Source organism: Mauremys mutica, chromosome 1 (assembly GCF_020497125.1).
Source record: "Mauremys mutica isolate MM-2020 ecotype Southern chromosome 1, ASM2049712v1, whole genome shotgun sequence".
In the NCBI taxonomy this organism is placed as follows: Eukaryota; Metazoa; Chordata; order Testudines; family Geoemydidae; genus Mauremys; species Mauremys mutica.
This window is the reverse complement of record NC_059072.1, coordinates 185482563-185504647: the sequence shown is the minus strand read 5'-3', so window position 1 is coordinate 185504647 and position 22085 is coordinate 185482563. Positions and strand designations below refer to the sequence as shown.

General features: G+C 39.9%; 1 protein-coding gene across 5 annotated transcripts in view; it reads left to right on the top strand.

Moving 5' to 3' along the window:
• ROBO2 (roundabout guidance receptor 2) overlaps positions 1-22085 on the top strand; it is an 855475-nt gene that overhangs the window by 810486 nt on the left and 22904 nt on the right. For all 5 annotated transcript variants that reach the window (XM_045002137.1, XM_045002139.1, XM_045002138.1 and 2 more), the window contains 3 exons: positions 7275-7535; positions 9970-10178; positions 21871-22053. In XM_045002137.1, the coding sequence (XP_044858072.1) occupies positions 7275-7535; positions 9970-10178; positions 21871-22053 (653 nt within the window). The remainder of the gene's footprint in view (positions 1-7274; positions 7536-9969; positions 10179-21870; positions 22054-22085) is intronic.

Sequence of the window (22085 nt, the reverse complement as noted above, 5' to 3'; positions counted from 1 at the left end):
ACCTCACAGTTTTTCTTGTCCCTGACTCTCCAACACATATCCTTAATTATCCTTCCTACCTGTTCCCCTTTTCCCCCCACACACTGATCTCTAGCGCCAGCATCTTTAGTCAACACTTATTATTGATACAACCTCTTATTGTGTGGCAAAACTGTTCTGGCCTCTTCTCTCTAGGGCACTAGTCCCAAAAGAAGAATTCGCATTGCCATATTCTGGGTTATGTAACTCAGAATAGGAATACTGAATATGGATGTGACTGTGGCCTAATAGAGAGACTGCCACAGAGCTGTGCCCCCTCAGTCCAGAAATGGACTCTGCACCTTTAAGAGGAGGAGGTGGGAGTTGTCTGGCTGGCTGAATGAAGGGAACAGTGATTTATGGCTGGGGGTGGGTGGAGAGGAAAACTGCTGCAGAAGGGGCAAGGGGCAAGTGTGATGACACCGACTCATCCCATGGGAACCAGATGGGTAGAAGGGCTTAAAAGGGGTAGCCCTGTGTGTGAAGCCCCCCGCCACACTTTTACACAGAGCAGGCTGGGGCAGTGTGATCAGTCAATTCCAGATAGGTGGGTGGAAAAGGAGGCTACTGGAGATTAATATGTTGTGCAGGAGCTGGAGCCTCTTAGAATGTCATGGGGAAAGAAAAAAGTTGTTAGTTACTGAAATGGAAAGAAATGTTATTTGCACTATTTGATATGGGCACAAAAGTTTTGATATGGTTCCTTTCAGAAAATGGGCAGAGGCTCGGATCCATGCTTATGTTTCCCCCCACAATCTGGCATAAACAGTATACTGATAGTTAATCTCCATCCTGCTCACAAAGAGCTACGTGTCCCTGTAAGCCACCCTCCTTCCAAAATACCAAAATGTAGGTGATCAAATAAATCTAAAATATTGTCTTTAAGCCAGGTTCTGCTACCCTTATTCACATTGAATAGTGTCCAGCTCCATGAATTTATGGGATGACTTCCAGAGTGAGATTCCATTCAGCCTAAGTAAGCATGCCAGAATCAGAAATACTCCTTACTATACCTAGAACTATTCAAATATATTTTCCAGCCCGATAAATTTGGTCAATTCAACAGAAAGTCTCTAAACATTTTAGCCAACCTAAAAATGCATTTTTCAGGGGAAAAGTTTGCACCCCAAATTTCATGCAGCTCTATTTCCTATATATATTTTGGACTTCAAAGCACTGTCTATACTTAAGGATTTTTTTCCAAAAATGCAATCTACTTTAATAGAGTACTATACAAATTTAAGATATGATAAATAATAATAATTCTCTAGATCAGCTTGGTTTTTAAATTATTTTTTAAAATAAATGTCTGTTAATATTTAACTAAATTAATTCCGCAATAATAGGCAAACCACTTCCATCTTCTTTAAAGATGACAAACTGATAAATAAGACAGGTGAATTGAAGTACCGTCTAGAGAAAGCCTTTGTGACACAGGGCTTGACTTCTTAGTTGCATAAAATATCTGTTATCTAGATGGAAGAAATTATATTAGTCACCAAGACAACACTGGTTATTTAAGGGTAGAGTAATCAGGGCTATTGACAGCACACTTTCAAGTTCCACAGAATTCAGGCTCAGTTTTTGCTGTGTTTATCTTTCAAATTACACTTTTCAGTTAGTTATAATGTCACATTGATAGTAATGGCAACCAGACTTTCTAAAGTACATCAAAATGACCAAAAAAATAAAAAAATAAATTAAATGTATAGACCAGATCTGCAGCTGGAATAAATAGACACAGCTCCATTTAAATTAGTAGAGTTATGCTGATTTATACCAGCTGAGGATGTAGCCAGTACATTTTTGGCCTTTTGCATCTTTTTTCTTTCAACCTCTAAAGTCAAATGAAAGTGCAAAATCAAGATTGTATTTCCTATGTCAGCTTTAATATTGACATGTTGGAAAAAAGTTGCTTAGATTTTTATTTTTATATTTTTATTCATCTTAATTCATTTGATTTCTAACATAAATACCCACCATAACATTACATTTTAACTTTTAAAATCACATATTTGGAAATAACCATGTTGCACAGGAAAACTGAATCCATTCAGACAGGCCTTGCAATGTGATCTGAAGATGAACAAACTTATACCAGCAGGACAGTGTCCTGGAGAATGCTCAACTTCCAACCCTCTCCTCTCCCTAATCCCTGAGTTTCCATTTATGGACACTTACCATGAGCATCCTAACTAAACTCAACTGCAAAGGATTTTATACATCAAAGTTAACACAGTAAATTGCACCTGGAGACCTATAGGTAGGCAGCAGCCTGTGAAGCACATCTATATTATAATCTACATTAGCCTCATCATTAAATTAGCAGGCAGCAACTTTGTGCACTAGATTAAGTTTCCAGATTGTTTTCAAGCATAGCATCAGATGAAGTGCATTATAGTAATCCAGTCCAGAACTAACTGTTGTGATGTCTGCAACCAAGAACAATGGTCATGGTCACCTGGCCAACCTCTTAGCTCTTTACCGCTCTCCAGATGTGTACAAGGGCCTAAAATCAGTCCCACGCTCCCCTAAACCCTTGTTACATAAGTTGGATATATTGGGCCAAATTCTCAAGTTCACTAAGGCCATTTTGTGCCACTAAGATACTTCACACAAATGGCCTTAAAATGGCCAAAGATAGCCAGTGGAGAATTCCCCCTGTACAGGGGAACTCCCTGCTCATGGAGATGATTGCCACATGCTGTGCCAGGCACCTGCAACACAAATGGATAGAGGAGGTGTGCCAGGAGTGGGGTGAGGAAGCAGTGTGGCATAGCAGAGCTCCACGATGCCATATTCTCCAGTGACCTAACTTAGTGCTGTTCCTATGTGGCTCCAACTTGCACTGGAGTTGAGTGGCTAAGGATTATAAAATAGCTTCAGCTGACTACCTGTGGCTGCCCCCCAGCCTTTCCTTTTGCCTCAGCTATGCTGGACGAGATAAAGAATCTGTCCTGTTCTCTCAATTGAGGGAGGAGACATCATCTCCGAATCAAAGCAGAGTTTTGTATGGTGTGGGCTATTGGGTAAGATATTCAGAAAGTCAGTGTGTGTGGATATTTCCAGCTCTCTTTCCTGATCTTCCGCTAACACCATCTCCATTCCCTTTTGTCTTCCCTAACTTTTCATAGTTCCCCCACATGCCCTTTGTACCTTCTCTCCTTTCCCTGAACTACTGTCAGTCAAGCACCCTCCCAATTCCCCTTCTCAAGAAACTGTATTTTTCTCCTTGTTTTAGTTAATAATCTGGACAGTGGCTGTATTGAACATCGGTTGTTTAATTATTATCACTTTTTATTTTTAGTATTTGTTTTCAGTGTTTAATTTTATCACTAATAATATACATCATTCCACCCAACCACAGTAATGAAAACCCTTCATGCAGACAGGTAGTTATAAGACATGTTTAATTATTGTTATTGATTATTCCTAACTGGAAATAAAAAGGAAATATTATTAGTTGTGATATCAATATAATTGTTAATCATATTGCTTCTTGAGGAAAAAGTAATGAAGGTAATAATATGATACTCTTTTAGTTCAATTACATCCTTTTGGACAACACCTGAAGAAAGGGACCTTCCTTGCTTGAAAGATTGTGTATTATAACAAATCTGCAGTGTAAAGACCAACCTATCACATTGTTTATCTTATCTAATTCATATTGTAAGGAGAGGGCAACATGTCAATGGAGTATATATTAGTTCGTTAACAGCCAAATATAAATAGATTAAAACACATAAGACTATAGAGTGGCAACAGTAATGGGAACATACAGATTTTGGGTTTTCCAGGACAAGTTTCAGACATGGACTTTAAGTGAATTTCTGTGGAATCATTGCCAGAAATCCTTGGTGATATTCAGGGCCGCCCAAAGGATTCAGGGGGCCTGGAGCCCCGCCGCAGACCTGGAGCGGAAGAAGCTCCGGGGGCCCAGGCCGGGTGAGAGTTTTCCGGGGGCCCCGGAGCGAATGAAGGACTCCGCTCCAAGGCCCCTGAAAAATTCTTGTGGGGGCCCCTGCGGGGCCCAGGGCAAATTGCCCCACTTTCACACAGACCCTCCTTCCCCCCCGGGCAGCCCTGGTGATATTAAGCACTCATATTTTATAGATAGCTACTATGAAAGTATTAAATTGTATTTTACTCAGAAAACATGGATGTTAACAATATTTACTGTGCTACGGTTTCATCTCCAAAACCTAAGTAAGGTATATCAGATGAAATGAGTTAGCTGTGAAGGTCATCACAGATAAGTGCCAGCAATGCCTTGATACTATATCACACCATCAGGTATTCTGTACATGTTATATTACATAAAACATTTTAAAAGAACATTAAGGTTTCAAAAGCAATCATTCAAAAGTTAGGAAATACCCAAATTAAGTTTGCCTGTGCATATGCATTATGATAGTGTCTTTAATTACATGATCCTTTCCACCAAACTTCGGTCTGTAAAGTCAAGCTCCTTTAACAATTATGTATCTAAACTGTATAGACTTCTACACAGGGAGCGGGAAATTGTACTTTCATTCATTTTAAAAGTCTCTAAATATTGCGTAAAATAGCTTTTCTGTCCATAATGTAACTTTAATGTTCTCTCTCTCATGATATGTCAGGACTAGAAACAATAGCTTTATTGGAATGGAAGATACAACTTCAGTTTTTAGCCTTGATGAGTCACAATATATTAGACCCTAAACTTTTCTTTGGGCCAGGACTGAGTATTACACTCAGACCAACGTATTTCTAGCTGAGAATTCCTTATATAAGAAGAATGAAAGAAGGAAATATTTTTTGGCATTTTTTTTAAATTTGTGGCAACTGTGTTGAAGATATTTAGAAATTTAGAATGTCATCTAAGCAGTCTCAACAGAGATTACTTAGCTGGTGAGGTGCTGGCAGAGAGGCCCAGGTGTATGATAAATGCAATTTATCAGATGGCTCTGTAATTTATCATGTGTATATAACCTCTCCTTGTGCTTGGGGTGAATTGGGTGTGTTGCAGTTGTATGCATTTAATACTTTTTCTAGGTTGCACAAAATACGCAAAGGCAATGTACGCAGTTTACAACCTTTGTGGAAACCATAACTTTTGAATTCACTACATATAGTGCTGTCAAGGTTCCTCCCCCACTCTGAACTGTAGGGTACAGATGTGGGGACCTGTGGGGACACTTCTAAGCTTAATTACTAGCTTAGATCTGGTAACACTGCCACCATCCAGAAATTTCAGTGTCTGGATCACTTTCTGTCCCCCCAAAACCTTCCCCTCCCTGGGCAGCCTTGAGAGGCTTTTTCACCAAGTTCCTGGTGAACACCGATCCAACCCCTTGGATCTTAACACAAGGAGAATTTAACCATCCCCCCTCCCTTCCCCCACCAATTCCTGGTGAGTCCAGATCCAATCCCCTTGGATCTTAACACAAGGAAAAAATCAATCAGGTTCTTAAAAAGAAAGCTTTTTAATTAAAGAAAGAAAGGTAAAAATTCTCTCTGTAAAATCAGGATGGCAAATACTTTACAGGGTAATCAGATTTGTATAGCCCAGAGAAACCCCCCTCTAGTCTTAGGTTCAAAGTTACAGCAAACAGAGGTAAAATCCTCTCAGCAAAAAGGAACATTTACAAGTTGAGAAAACAAAAATAAGACTAACATGCTTTGCCTGGCTATTACTTACAAGTTTGAAACATGAGAGACTGATTCAGAAAGATTTGGAGAGCCTGGATTGATGTCTGGTCCCTCTTAGTCCCAAGAGCGAACAACCCCCAAACAAAGAGCACAAACAAAAGACTTCCCTCCACCAAGATTTGAAAGTATCTTGTCCCCTCATTGGTCCTCTGGTCAGGTGTCAGCCAGGTTTACTGAGCTTCTTAACCCTTTACAGGTAAAAGAGACATTAACCCTTAACTATCTGTTTATGACAAGTGCACTGAAAGCCAAAGATGTAATAATGTATTAATGAACACTAGTATTTTACATTTAGAGCCATATTCCCTTCCCTGTTTCTGGCTCCTTTGTAATGAGCATGCAGCAAATGTGGACCAAAGGGCAAATTTTAAAAAGTATTTAGATGTCTAAAGATGCAATTAGGCACCTAGTGGAAGTTTCAGAAACACCTAGGCACCCATCTACAATGGGAGCTGGGCATCTAGGCACTATTGAAAATCCTGCTGCGTGCCTAAATACCTTTTTTAAAATATGGCCCTAAGAGTATGTCCACACTGCACTCTATATCCCATGGCAGCTCCAGCCTGAACTCTACACTGCTGTTTTTAATGCTGTAGCATGAGCCTGAGTTTGTAGACCCAGGCACTGAGACTTGCTGCCAGGAGTTTTAAAACCCAGTGTAGACATATCCTAAGTGTCCAGCTGAGAATTTCCTCAAGGTAGAGATTTTTGTTTACATGACACCAGAATAGACATCTCCTGTGCCAACCACCCTCCCTCACCCCTACACCTGGGCTAAATTAGGGTAGTGTGGTGTGGAGCAGGCTATAGAACAGCATGTGAAAAGGCTGCTTGCCTTGCTAGTTACGATTAATTTACCAACTGGGAGGGAGTAATGACTGGGTTATGTGTGGAATGATGGTAACAACAAATCTTCCAAACCTCTCTTGGTATGGTCACTGCTTTGGGGATGCAAGAAGATATCTAACATATGCTTGTTAGAAGGAAGGTGGAAGTAAGAAAATGCTATGCCTAAATATTTGAGTTCATTCACTGTCTTTTAATCAGTAGCCTGAATTTTCATGTCTAGATGCAGGTAAATCTTTAATTCATTCTCTTAGCTTAATAGTCCAGAAAGTGAGTTAGTTCATTTCCTTTGGTAACTGTGAGATAATGTTATCTGATTAATATTAAAAAACATGATAATGGACATGTGGTTTGTTGTACCAAATTTTGTTCCAATTGCTTAGCTATTATGAGACAAAGAAACAAAACCATTGTGACAAATTTCAGCAGTTATTGCCTTACTTATATTTAAAATAATAATTAAGACTCAAACTACATGTCAGGGTGGGCATGTCCCATAAACATCTACACAACGACCTCATTATCCACCTTCAAATCCCTCCTCAAAAGTCACCTTTTCTGAGTTTGTACAGCACCTAGCACAATGGGGTCTAGCCTATAACTAGGGCTCTACAGTAATGTCAATAATAACTAGTAATAATAAAGATGTGCATCTTTCCCTCTATATAGAGAAGAGGCTAGTTATGGTTGATACTAAATTTACATTATCTTGATTTCAGATATGACAGTGATGGTTGGTGTCCTCCTTTACCGGTTCAGACATACTTACACCAGGGCCTGGAGGATGAGCTTGAAGAAGATGATGACAGAGTGCCTACACCACCTGTCCGAGGGGTGGCCTCCTCACCAGCAATCTCCTTTGGGCAACAGTCCACTGCAACTCTCACACCTTCTCCACGAGAGGAAATGCAGCCAATGCTTCAAGCCCACCTTGATGAATTAACCAGGGCCTACCAGTTTGACATAGCAAAGCAAACATGGTAAATGTTTGAGTTAGACACATGCAATTTTAGAAAATGATACTGTAATAATACAGTATCCAGTGCCAAAATCCTTTTTACTACACAACAGATGAAACTGTTAATTGAAAATATATATATATTAAAAAGAGTATCTCTATGGTATGAAAATGGAGCCTAAAAATTGGTAGTGTATTCAATTTGTGTTAAAATACATCTAAAGACGATATTCATCTGGTATGCTGGTATATGCCAATTGATTAACCCCATCAACAGGTAACTTTTATCCACACATTTCAGGGATAGCAAATAAATTGAATTTTTCAGGGCTTTGGAAATAACAAGACACTAAATCACTGTTTAAACTTCAGGTCAGTCACCTTCAGTATCAATACAACTGTTATTTTTCTGGACAATTAGCTTCATTCACATTTACATGAGACTGAAGTATCCACACAGCTAAGAGCTTTGATAGTATGTTGAAATAGCAACTCTAATTTTAATAAGAAGATAATAGAAACAGCAGGAAGAAAGTTGTTAAATTACACAGACTGGATCTAGTCTGTTAGAATGTTTTTCGCTTATTCAAAGGATGAAGAAACAAATATCACTGTAACATTTTCACTATAAAACAAACATTAGAAGCGATCTCTTCAGGGACTAAAAAAGAACTTTTCAGCTGCACAGGACAAGAACTGAAGGCCACTTGCTTTCTGGGTGTCCCCTAAGTAGTAGTTGTCCTTTTAAAACGTTTCCATCTAGAGAAAATAAAAAGAGCCTGAGAATCTGAGAAGATAAAGTACAGCTAGTTACTGAATGACACTCCACCAGCGAAGAAGCAGACATGCTTCATTGGCAAACAAAGGTCACAACTATATTCAACATTTGCCATCATAAATAGAACAGACAGGTAGACAATCCATGCCAAATCAAAGCCAGTTGTTTTCTCTTGGAAGCCTCTAGGCTCATTTGCGAGCTGCATTCAATCCACAGGGTAATTAAGCCCTACTGCAGTGCCACATTGCCTAGTATAGGCCTAGCCTGTCCAGGGGACTGGCCCAAATCTGAGGCAGCAGCTAATCCTGGCCCATTCCAGTATCTGACTTGAGCCAGCATACAAATGTGTGTCCTGCCTGTGAAGGCTGTAATTTGCAGGTATTATGCTTCCAATGGCCTGCAAACTGCAGGTGCCATTTTGGTGTCAGATGACACTGTGAATCTCATTATGACATCTTTGCTTTTGGGGGAAGGGCTATCCACCTGATTTTAGCTTATAAAAATACACCTGTATAAATATACATAATACTCATAATCCATATACACTAACCAAAAGTTAATTCTCTCTTGCCACCTAAGGCCCTTTTATACCAGCAGGCAGACAAAATTGCTCAGTAAGTGCCCTTCACAACTTCCAAATAAGGGGTAGGGAGGCCATTTTGGAATGTTGCTATCTGATGACTACACCTGCTTTACATAGCCTGTTCAACTGCAGTCAGATGACCCAATGTGGCCTACTGCTGGTGCAAGTAAAATGTTCTAAGTCCTAGCCTCCCTATCCAGTTCACTGTGGAATCTATTTCTTCGACAATAAGGAGACCAATTCTGGGCTTTCTACCATGCTGACCAATCATGAATAAGGATCCACTTTACAGATTGCAAACAGTCAAGCAAAGTCATAACTGGCTTCTGAGAACCCCCTACTGGCCTGTCACAGTGCCCACTCAAACAGAATTGCTCAAGAAAGCAGTTCACAGCTAAGAGACTGGTTTCTGCTCCCCTTATTAGAGTTGCTGCAGAGTTAGGATCCACAGATTTCAAAATCAGTGTTGTGAAGGGTCACAATAATGACCTCATTGTGCTCTAGTTAAATTAGTTCTAGTTGGGCAAACTAAATACATGCTTGCTGAAGATGAGATACAATCCATGTTACCTGAAAACTCTTCTCCTGGAGAACACTTCCTGCTCTTCAGGCTGAATTCGATGTAATAACATCTAGTTTGGGTGGGAAAAATGTCCTCTTCCTGCAGTACGAGTTGAATTTGAAAGCTTTTGGCTTGTATTGAGAGGAAGGATGTTCTAACAGTTTGGGCACTAGCTTGGATCCCAGGAGACCCTGCTCTGCCATAGACTTCCTATGTGACTTTGGGCAACTCACTAATTCTCTTTGTGCCTCAGTTTTCCATCTGTAATATGGGGGTAATCGCAATTCTCCACATCACTGAGGTTGTAGTAAGGAGAAATACATTAAAAGGTAGCGCTCAGATACTATGGTAATAGGTACCATATACGTACCTGAAATAGATATCTGAGTCACCTCTTCTTGGGTAAATAACTTACAAACAACTGTGTAAATACATTCAGGGTATACTGGAAGATTTGTCTCTTTTCTCATTTGCCCAGCAAACCAATGTCTTCTGCTCAGCCCAACAGCATTTCTGTTTATCTGTTTGTATAGGCACATCCAAAGCAATACTCAACCTCCTCTGGCGCCAGTTCCACCACTTGGATATGTAGCTGGAACCCTTATTTCAGATTTGGAAACAGACATTCCAGATGATGATGAGGATGATATTGAAGAAGAAGCTATAGAAATCACTAGGCCACTAAGAGGTCTAGAGCATACTCCGGGATCCAGTATGGACAATCTAGACAGCTCTGTGACAGGTAACCGAACACATTTAACAGTGAAACCAACCTGTTTGTAATATTAAAATACATCATAAATCAAATACCTTTTAAGCAAAAATTTATTCCATTCTATTTCTGTGATATTTAAAATATGTTAATATTAAACACTAAAGTTAAAGAAGGATTTGAAAATACTTTTGCTTTGCTGCAAAATGATAAGAAAATTCATGAATTTTAAAAAGCTTTAAAGACATGAAAGAAAACTCAATTATATCCTGTCTTTCATGAAAAGTTCAGTCTGTTGGGGAAGCAAGTCTATTACATAAAAAGGAGGGGGGAAGCTCTTAACTTTGAAACGAAATTCTGTATTTTGTATATTGGGAGCAGCATAAAAAGTAAATGTTATCTTAAAATGTTTCTAGATATCTGGCTGTGTAAAAGCATGCACTGATGAACACAGGGAGGTAAAAAGACTTTTCAGAATAAGCTTGGCTAGATCAGCACAAAATGTATTTGTAGACTGAAAAAAATGTATATGTAGGTGAAACATATATTTTATACCCACTTCATATTGCTGTGTTTAATAATTGTTCCCTTTCAGTGAAGATATTTAATTATTGTCACCTTTTCCTTCAATGTTTCTTATTCCTTGGGTGTCTAGAAAAGTTACAACTGGGATCAACAAAGAAGGGCCTGAAAATGCATGCTAAACTATTCCACCGAATCTGAATTAGTAAAATTACTGTCAAAGAAAGACAGAAAGCCATGGAGTTTTCTGAGAAAAAGCAGTTTTTACATGAACATTATGAACCCATTCTGAGGAATCAGTAAACTTTCCTTTAAACTGAAGGTGGACCTGTACGTAACGTACTGCATCCATGATGATTTAGCTCTACTGATGACTCAAATGTGCGTGGACTTACATAGCTCATTAAAAATACTGTTTGTCTCTTCAGTCATTGATCTTTATGTGAAAGCACTAATTTCTTGATATACCTGCACAGTACCCTTGCTCACTGGGGACATATTAATGTAGCACCACTTAATTTTATCTCTCCTCTCTGTGCCTTACAAGTTCTAAGAATTTTACTCCTTTATCTAAACATTGCAGCTCTGAAAACACATTGCAGTTCCCACTGATGGAGGCAGGACTGTGACAGTGATGAAGCATCAGTACCTATAATTTTCCTCTTCTTCCCTTGTTGAATTAAACAGTGTACTGCTCTATCCCACTTTCCGGTTTCCCCCTTACCCTAGGCCAGACTGCTTGCCAAGCTAATTAAGTTTTAAAAACTGTAGCTCTAGTGTTGTGATTTGAAATCCAGATCCAAACTGAAAGCTGTAGAGTTATAGTTTAAATTTTTGAATTCAGAAGGCTGACTTATTAGTGCCCGAATATGGTAAGCTACTTTGCCTGAATTTCTAGCATAATCTCCTTCAGGCTATAATTCTGCATATTTTTGCATATCTCACTAATGGCTCTGAAGCCTTTCCATTAGGAATGCAGCAAAGGTTTTACAGTGATAATACAGGACTAAATAAAAAAAATCAGCTTACTACATATTGTCCCTTCAGTGTGTATTAATATGTCAATATTGGTATATCTATATCAGAAAATGAGCATTTCACCTATTTACATTTTCAACTGTTATTAGTATCCTACTTTACCTAATGTGAATGAAATAAGGACAGCTGCATGTCTGCTGCAGTTAACATACTTCTGGGTTCATTACAATTGATGAATAAAAATCAAACCTGCTTTCCTAGATAGAAATACTGCTTAATTATTGGTGTGTTCAAAATCTCAGTCTGTGAAGTTGTATATTGCAGGAAGAAGTTGTGCTTTACCTCGTAACCTATAAATAATACATATGTTTAGTAAAATGACCTACAAAATCTCAGGCATCTAGATAACAAATTGTCTTCTGCCTTCTTCAATGACTGTATGGGGAAATAGGATAAAAGCCTTCATTTTCTCTCTTGGATTTGAGTCTCTTAGCAATAGTGTAACTTTCACATGAGGGAGTGCATATTATATTTGTGGGGAATGTTTCAAAGGATAATATTTTGAGATTTTTATGATCCCATTAACCCCCGTAGGCTTGATTTTTCAGCAATAAGCATGGTATGTAAAACCCATTGTTTCAAACGTTTCTCAAATTGCCTGATTTGCTTATCTTTGATATGTTAGGCATTCCTGAGGTCTCCCCATATCCTGCAAACAAAATAACTGATGAGTTAAAATACAAGCTCATTATTTGCATTGGGCTTCAGATACGTTAGAACGGCGGTTTCCTGGGACTTTTATAATGTTGTTTCATTTCTCTAAAGCTAATGAATATTTTAGAAAATTGAGCAAAAATGTAGTACCTGGTCCTTAAGAACTCAGAAGCCAACATTTATTTTTAAAAAGAGGTGTTTTTGTGAGGTTAATACTTATGGAAAAATATTGGCTCACATCCCCAGATACTGAAGGCCTCAGAACAGAGAGACAACAGAGATAGAAGCAGTGCCTGCCTCAGCACTGACCCGGAGATATCATCTCTAGGAGTGAGAGGGTAGTTTGGTCTTCATAGCAGAGTCAATCCTTGTGCTTGCTGCTGAGGTTGCCAACTAGTTTTATATCCAGCACCCACTAAGGGGAAGATTTTTGTGCTATGCAGACTGGTTCAGTGGAAACAGAACTCCAACTTCCAAATGCATCTGACATGAGGCATGTTTAAGTGATGGAATTTATTGCTGATGTTTCTCCAGGAAGTCTCCCATTATGGCAGTTAGAAAAGAGAAGTTGCTAGAAAAGTCCTAATAACATCTAAGACCATGATTAAGCAGAGCTGTTGGAGATGCCATCAGATTTTAGTGCATTCTGAGTGGTCTCTCAGTGGTAGTGGATCTTTTTATCTGAAAGTAGAGGAATTACTTTGATTATACCATATAATTTGATAGAATGAAAATCCGATACAAATCCAAAAGTTTGAGGTTGAGACCCAAAATAGAAAGTCACCATCAGGATTTTTTCCAAAGGCTATTTTATTAGGGTCAGTAGGCTCATATGTCAACTGAATTAGGAAATGTTAGATTTAGAAATTATAGTCATTGTCAAAAAGTCTTTATTTCCCAGCCCCTCTTGATTTAGTTAGTGATGATGGAGGATGCAGACAGAGATTTTCCTCTGTGCATGAGAAACTAAATGCTGACATGTATAAAAAAAAATGGGGAGGGAGGGAGGGAAAGAGGAAAAGAGGAGTTCACAGTAAACACATCTTAATCGTCTCTAGGTATTATAAAGGAAACCCAAGCTGGGAAAATTCTATTTAAACTTTTGAGTAATGATTTTATAAATCTAAAAGCTGAAGCGTTAACTTGTTTCCAGCAAAATTCTGAGTAATAGTAAATGGAAAGAAGGAGTTCTTTTAACACTATGATGTGTTTTTTTCCCAAATCATCCATAATTTATTAGACGATTAAGTTGCTGGTTCTCATAAAAATACTGAGTTGATATAAAACTCCTGCTTTCTTAACTTTCAGTTAATTGATCATTTATGTCTCCTTTTCTTTTAACAGGTTCATTGAAATATTGGTAATGGGACATTTGGGGGACAGGGTTGCATTGGTTTAATGTAATGTTAGTATTTATGATTCAATTTTGTACCATAATTTTGACCAGAATTCTTGTTGTTTTGCTTTAAGAGTACATAAGGACTTAATTGTCTAAGATTACTGTATGGGATTTGAGCCACTTTTCATTGAAGTCAATTGAAAAACTCTTAGGCCTTGACCAACCCCCTTAAAATTTCATAGCCTTGCCACCAGCAGTGTAGAAACAGTGAGCACTCTAGCTACAAATAAGGTACAGACATGTTAAGAACTTTCAGCCTTTGTCATCTGTGATAGACCTGCTCTTGGCAGGGATAGATCACCTGGGTGGTCTAGCACCAGTGACCATTCTACATAATGGTTCATGCCATTCCCCCCGTTAGTGCATCTGTACTTATGTGGAAGCTGAAGAGAAAAGAGTTTAGTGTAGATGCAACCCTGTTAACTCCAGGGTTTATTGTAGTTTAATCAAACCCATAGTTTGCTCAAGTGAAACAGGATACATCCATCAATGGCTATTAGCCAAGACCCATGCTCTGGGTGTCCTTGGCCTTCGACTGCCAGATCCTGGGACTGGATGACAGGGGATGGATCACTTGATGACTGCCCTGTTCTCTGCATTTCCTTTGAAGCATCTGGCACTGGCCATTGTCAGAGACAGGGTACTTGGCTAGATGCAGGGGCGGCTCCAGGCACCAACACGCCAAGCGCGTGCTTGGGGCGGCAAGCCACTGGGGGTGCTCTGCCGGTCGCCGTGAGGGCGGCAGGCAGGCTGCCTTTGGCAGCTTGCCTGCCGAGTGTCCGCTGGTCCTGCGGCTTTGGCGGACCTCCCGCAGGCAAGCCGCCGAAGGCAGCCTGCCTGCCGTGCGTGGGGCAGGAAAATGCCTAGAGCCGCCCCTGGCTAGATGGACCATTGGTCTGACCCAGTATGGCCATTCTTATGTTCTTATGACTGAAAATAGTACACAGTTATTCTTGCACATGGGTAACAAAATTGAAATAATCTAAAATTCTAATAAAGATGCCAACAAGAAGTATAGCACAGAGAAAATAACAGCCTTCTTTTGCATATTTTCAACCTAATAATAAAAAAAAAACACTCTGCTTGTTAGCTATGTGGTAAAAACTGTTTATTCAGTGTGTCTGAGCATGAATGGCATAACTCTGGAAAATTATACAACATCAGTTACTTAACCAATATTTTACCAAGGCAGAGGTCAATATTTGTATTGATTTGCTCAGGGATACATATTGCTAAAGATTTTATTTTACAGGCAGTTAGGCAGATTGCATTTAATAGGAAGAATGTGGTTCAGGATTAAATATGTGCTTAGAAAATAGGGAACTGCTAGTTTTTGTATCTCATAAAAATGGTAATACAACAATTAGCAGGGTCATACTATAAAGCACAGACTTTATCCTAGCTTAATGGATCTGGGGATACGCATTCATCAGCAAGGATGGATTTAGCATAAAATGACATGTAAATGAATTGATGACTGATCATAAATTAATTTTAGTGCTGAAGATGTAGTAGAGACACAGCAAGATGCCACTTTATCATAGTATTTTATTGCTCGGCAACATTTGAGCAACTACTTAATGTTCTATGTGCATTTCTTCTCTAACAGCTTGAATAAATTAGAAAAAATGTTGGGCCTTTCAGCAATATGGAAACCAAAATATCTAGAAAGATTGAAAATAAAAACACAAATAAATTTGGCTAAGTGGCATAAATTCATTTTTCATTAAATGTTTATAGATGTCTTGATTATGTGTGGACCTATAAAGTGTCAAACTTGTATGAATGGCTTGTATTCTTTTATTAAAGATTCCCTGGCCAGGAGAGACAATTTTAAGAACATACAAATTTCATTTCATACTTATAAGTTTCAATATTTGGTACAGGGGGAAATCACTGTTGTATAATATACAGGATATGTCAAGGTCTTATTTTCAGAGTGGGTTTATAGATATATATATATAGAGAGAGAGAGAGAGAGAGAGGGAGAGAGCACTTTTTTATTCACTATTCAGGACTTTGCATGGTTTTCTGTTACCCAGCATAGCCATAGCCTCACACTGTTGCATGATACCCCACTAAAGTCAATGATCATGCTTTGTATTAAATGTAAAAGGCCAGATGCGCTCCTAGGAGTGTAAAGGGCTACTCCTGCACAATGTAGGCAATGAGAGTTTTGCCATTCACTTCAGTGGAAGCAGGATCAGGCTCAGAGAATTGGATCCTGCAAATGCACTGGACACTCTGGCCCTGATCAAGCAAAGTACTTAAGCATAAGCTTAACTTGAAGCATGTGGATAATCCCCATGTTTAAAGATAAGCATGTGCTTAAGATGCTCATTTGGGGAAGCACTTAAGCACATACTTGAGTTCTGTTGGCTTCAATGCTTAAACTTAAGCATGTGCTTATAAGTGCTTTAATGAATAGGGATTCTTTGCTATATCAGTGCAAAAAACCAGTTTTTATAGGTATTTAGGCACCAAAATATGTAGATCGGTGCCTAGCCGAATTTTCAAAAGGGCTAATGGGAATTTGGCACCTGGGCCCTTTGGAAAATCCCAATAGGCACCTATTTGCATCTTTAGGCACCTAAATGCCTTTGTAAAGCTAGGTCTAAGTGCTTTGCCACACTGGGGCCAGAGTGCTCAACACGTTGAAGGATCAAGCCTTAAATCGGTTCACCTGGACTAGTACTAGTCAATAGCTAAGAGCTTGTTTTGAAGGCATCTGGACCAACAGGCAGCTTCTTATGAAAAGAGAGGTTGGTTGTGTTTCACAGGCAAGATAGACTTAAAAACAGTACTGAGATGTACTGAAAGATTCAGTTTGCACAAAGAAGTAGCTTTTTCATTGCCTATAAAATGTCAGGAAATAATAAAATCAGTAGCAAGCAATCTACTAGCAATTCTATCCCCCTAACCTTTCTGTAAGAGCAAAACAACTTCCTGTGTGCCATAGCATCCAAAAATGTTTTATAGAGCAAGAAAACAGAGTTCAACTTTTCAGATAGTTGATTTTGTTTTGCATAATGCATTTACTGCTGCTGTCTGCCAGAGTAAAATTTACCGTTGCCAGAAAACATAAAAACTCCAATGTACTCTTCGACAACACAGAGTAACCTGCTGCATGTAAAGGAGGTAAACTTACTAAAAGCCCATTTGGAAAATGCACAGTTGAACTAAGAGGAACACCAGTACCTTTTATTCTGCCTTTATTCAGATAACAATTGTTTATCTGGTTTGGAAAACAGTGCCAGTGGGCACCATTAAAAAGCAGTCATCATTTACTAAGTGTGTTAGATTAACCCAGCTGAATTATGGCCTAGGAGTGTTTGTACAACAAAACAAGATTCAGTCTTTAGTTGTGAGGGTCCACGTGTTTTTAAGATAAACAAAGGAACATTTTTATTTTTACAGATTGTGGTGAAAAAAAAATTGTTTAAGCAGTTGGCCAGAATAGCTCAGGAGACTGGTAGTAATGTCTGGATATTTTCACCCATAGTTCCCAGTTCAATTATATCCCAAGTCAGTGGATACCAAAAACTCCCTACAATTTGATAGCAGTTTGTTGATCTATGTGAAATGAGCTGCAAATCTCAGTTCAGCTTCCAAAGTACAGGAAGCCATAATGCCAAAAATATCATCAGTAGCTGGCAACCAGGTTGACAGATTCAGCAAATAAAGATCAAATCAGCAAGAGGATTGAGCTACCCTTTCACTTCTAGAGATGGTCCTTCCACAACATAGTTGAAGTATGACAGACAAAGGGAAAGACATGTGTGCACGTGTGTGTGTGTTTAGGAGCGCACTGCTGCTCACCATGCTCAGGGGCGGCTCTAGAAAATAGGCTGCCCCAAGCAGCCGTGCGCAGCGCCGCCCCTTCCCCGGTCCCGCGGCGGGTCCCCTCTTCCCGCGGCACCTGTTGAGCTCCCGCAGGCATGCCTGCGGCAGGTCAACCGGAGCCCGGGACCAGCGGACCTGCCGCAGGCGTGCCTGCGGGAGCTCAGCCGGAGCCGCGGGAAGAGGGGACCCGCCGCAGTCATGCCTGCGGCAGGTCCGCTCCTCCCGGGCTCCGGTTGACCTGCCGCAGGCACGCCTGCGGGAGCTCAGCCGGAGCCAAATGCCGCCCCCCAGGGAAAGGGCCGCCCCACGCGCCTGCTTGGCGCGCTGGGGTCTAGAGCCGGCCCTGACCATGCTACAACTTGTTCTGTACTTAAAAGTGGGACTTCAGTCTCCAGGGCTTTCCAACACTTTCAGAAAGAATACATGTAAAAAATATGTATTCTTGTAATAATAGTTTGGCAATAATTAAAGTCTAGGTACTGCTAAGTAAACCTGGTCTGTGTGCGTGTGTAGTTTGTGTATGCATGTATAGTACATACTGTATAACAACTGCTTCAGAAAATTGCATGACTGGTATTCAAGTAGATGGAATGCAAATGGAAAGTATATTTTAATTTTCTTCCTTAAAATAATACTTAGACTTATTCCTTTTGTTCTATTTACATTGTTAAAATTGTAGGCCCAATTCAGCAAGGTAACTAAGCAGATGCTGAACTTTAAGGTCATAGGAAGCAATTTTTTGAAAGTGTCTTCACCTATAGCATCTCATTTTCTTTTGTCCTTTTCATTGTTTTTATATCTGTTTATACCATTGTTTTTCATATTTCATATCAATACCTATTGCCAAGCTACTGCTCTCCTTTCTGTATGATGTTCTGTGACCCCTTATTGTTGTTTAAGAAATTGTCCTCTTTGAGGAGGTTTGGTTTCAGCCTTCCCTTGCTGTTATCTTACATTCCTTACATCTGTCTGTGTCAAGTGGAGTCTATTTGGAAAGTAATAATTTTGTGTGTGCTCTTGGCAAGCAGAATCAAACTCTGTCACTTTCTGTTGCGCTTAGCACACTTTCTGCTTGTCAGACCTCCACAGACCTCTTCAGTTTCTGTTCGTGTATCTTTGGAGTGCATGAACCTGTGTTATTACAGCCTGCCACTTTGCTGATGTTAAAAGATTTGGTCACTGCAAAGCAATCCATTGTTTTCAAAAAGTTAGTGGCACATAAACTTCTCCCTCTTCCTCTTTTTTTGTAGTACAATGTATGTCTGTGGCTTTCAATCTTCCCAATCTACTGTGCCCTTTCAGGAGTCTGATTTGTCTTGCGTACCCCCAAGTTACACCTCAGTTAAAATCTACTTGCTTACAAAATCAGACCTAAAAATACAAAAGTGTCACAGCACACTGTTACTGAAAAATTGCTGACTTTCTCATTTTTACCATATAATTATAAAATAAATCAATTGGAATATAAATATTGTACTTACATTTCAGTGTATCGCTTCTCGGCTCCTTAGAGCTCAGATCAAGTGTAGTACATAGAGCAGTATAAACATGTCATTGTCTGTATGAAATTTTAGTTTGTACTGACTTCACTAATGCTTTTTATGTAGCCTATTGTAAAACCAGGCAAATATCTAGATGAGTTGATGTACCCCTGGAAGACCTCTCTGTACTCCCAAGAGTATGCATACCCCTGGTTGGAAACCACTGGTGTATGTTGTTGTTTGAATTCCTGATTTCAATTATATTTTTCCTTTACTTTTGCCAGATAGCTTTTAATAAACTACAATACCACAAATATCTATCCTATCAACATGGGCCTAATAAGCAATCCATAATTTAAAAGTTTTGTTTTAGACATTAGGCTTTAAATAACTCCCTTGTACATGTAACGAAAAAGAGAGTTTGCAGGTCAGGTATTAAAATTACACTACAACATTTGTACATCATCAGTAAGTATATAGTAAATCTAAGGGATGATTTATCCCTCCACATGTATCCATGCATATCTTGAAAAAATCAGCATTTCTGCTGCTGCACAGGTGCTCACTTGCTTATTTTGTAATGTATGTAGTGATGTAGGCCACTGTGTGATTTTGAGTATCTCAGTTTTTGGAAATCATACACGTTGGGACCAGGGCCAGTGCAACCATTTAGGCGACCTAGGCGGTCGCCTAGAGCACTAGGATTTGGGGGGCACCATTTTCTTCGACAGCGACCACAGCTGCCGGATCTTTGGCCGCCTCGGTCGCCGCCGGCATTTAGGTGGAGGGAGCTGGGGCAGGGGAGCGCGGGGAGGGCCGCCTGCAGCAAGTAAGGGGAGGCAGCATGCAGGGGAAATCCCCACCCCAGCTCACCCCTGCCCCGCCTCCTCCCCGAGCACGTCGTGGCTGTTTCACTTCTCCTGCCTCCCAGGCTTGCGGCGCCAATCAGCTTAGGCGCCACAAGCCTGGGAGGCGGGAGAAGTGAAGCGGCGATGGTGTGCTCGGGGTGCTCATGCTTGTGCGCGGAGCAGGGGTGAGCTGGGGCAAGGGGGTGCCTCAGGGCAGAGGGTGGGGGGCGGGGAGCTGCCGCAAGGGGGGCGCCTCAGGGTGGAGGGGAGAAGCTGCCGTGGGGGGGGCGCCTCAGGGCTGGGGGGGCACGGGGGAGGGCGCAAGGTGGAAGTTTCGCCTAGGGCGTGAAACATCCTTACACCGGCCCTGGTTGGGACTGATTTTCAAAAGTACACACCACTTATAACCCCAGTTGAAGTCAATGGGTACTATGGATGTCCAGCAACTTTAAAAATCCCAAACTCAGTGTTAACTCTTGAAAATGTAGTACATACTATACTGTACATTGAAAGAATAGGAGTACTTGTGGCACCTTAGAGACTAACAAATTTATTGCAGCATAAGCTTTCGTGGGCTACAGCTTACTTCATTGGATGCATATAGTGGAAAATACAGAAGGAAGATATATATACACAGGGAACATGAAACAATGGGTGTTACCATACACATTATAGGGAGAGTGATCAGTTAAGGTGAGCTGTCGTCAACAGGAGAGAAAAATAACTGTTTGTAGTGGTAATTAAAATGGCCCATTTCCAGCACTTGACAGAGAGATATAAGGAACTGGGTGCGGGGAGATAAGCATGGGGAAATAGTTTTACTTTGTGTAATGGCCCCTGTATATATATATATATCTTCCTTCTGTATTTTCCACTACATGCAGCCGATGAAGTGGGCTGTAGCCCACAAAAGCTTATGTTACAATAAATTTGTTAGTATCTAAGGTGCCACAAGTACTACTGTTCTTTTTGCGGATACAGACTAACACAGCTACTACTCTGAAATCTGTATACTGTACATTGTGTATCAAAACCACGCTTCAGATGCTAAAAAGTACAGATAACTGGGGAGCCAAAAGGATGTATCCTTCCATCAGTATTAAGTATTATACTTATGTTCGTTCTCTTTCTCTCTCTCAAGCGATTTGATCCGTTCTATTTCTGAATATGTTTTTGTCACTGTAGTTGCACTTTTTTCTTACAATAGTGGTAACCCATGAGCAGGGCAGGAAGGCAGCATTTGAATGTATAAGTGACTCAATATTAAATTCAGAATTTAGTCACATATTTCCTGCAAATCTGTTCCCAACAAAACTTTAAGACTGAAACTCTTTGAATTTGCTCAAGGAATTACAATGAACTGCAGTATGTACTTGTTACTCTCTAGTTTTGACTTAAAGATCACATAACCATTTTAAGGCCTCAATTAAAGAAAGCATTTACATAGTTCCTTAACTCCATCTCTTACAGTATGTAAGCATGCGTTCAATGTTCAATTTAAAGAAGTTCAGTGAGACTTATGCACGTTCATGGTCTCCTAAATTAAGGCCTTACATTATGAATGTCAGGCTATGCACTACTTTACAACATATGGAGCCAGATCATGTGGCAATAGATTTCCTTTACATTGCTGTAAATTTTCAGTAAACACATAGACTTTGGTGGAGTTGACACAGAATTTTCATAAGTATAGATGATATCAGAATTTGGCCCATTTTGTACATATGGTCAAATGATCAAGGGACAACCTATGAATGTAATTCCATCTACTCCTGAAAGATTCCTTGTACACAGATAATGCTTTGATGCCAGACTCTCCCAGATAAACTTTTGTTTTCTTGATAAGAGAAAATAAACATGATGGGCCTTTGAGCTTTAGATAAACAGATAAGATATTAAATGTATACAACTCACTAGACCCCTACATTTGTTTTTAGGTTCAATGGTAAATGGATGGGGTTCTGCGTCTGATGAGGACCGTAACTTTTCTAGTCATAGATCTAGTGTAGGTAGCTCCTCAGATGACTCGATCTTTACCAGCGGCAGTTTTGCACAAGCATTGGTTGCAGCAGCAGATAAAGCTGGGTTTAGGCTGGATGGAACCAGCCTGACAAGAACAGGTTTGTAGACTCAAAGTTGATGCTTTCTGCAT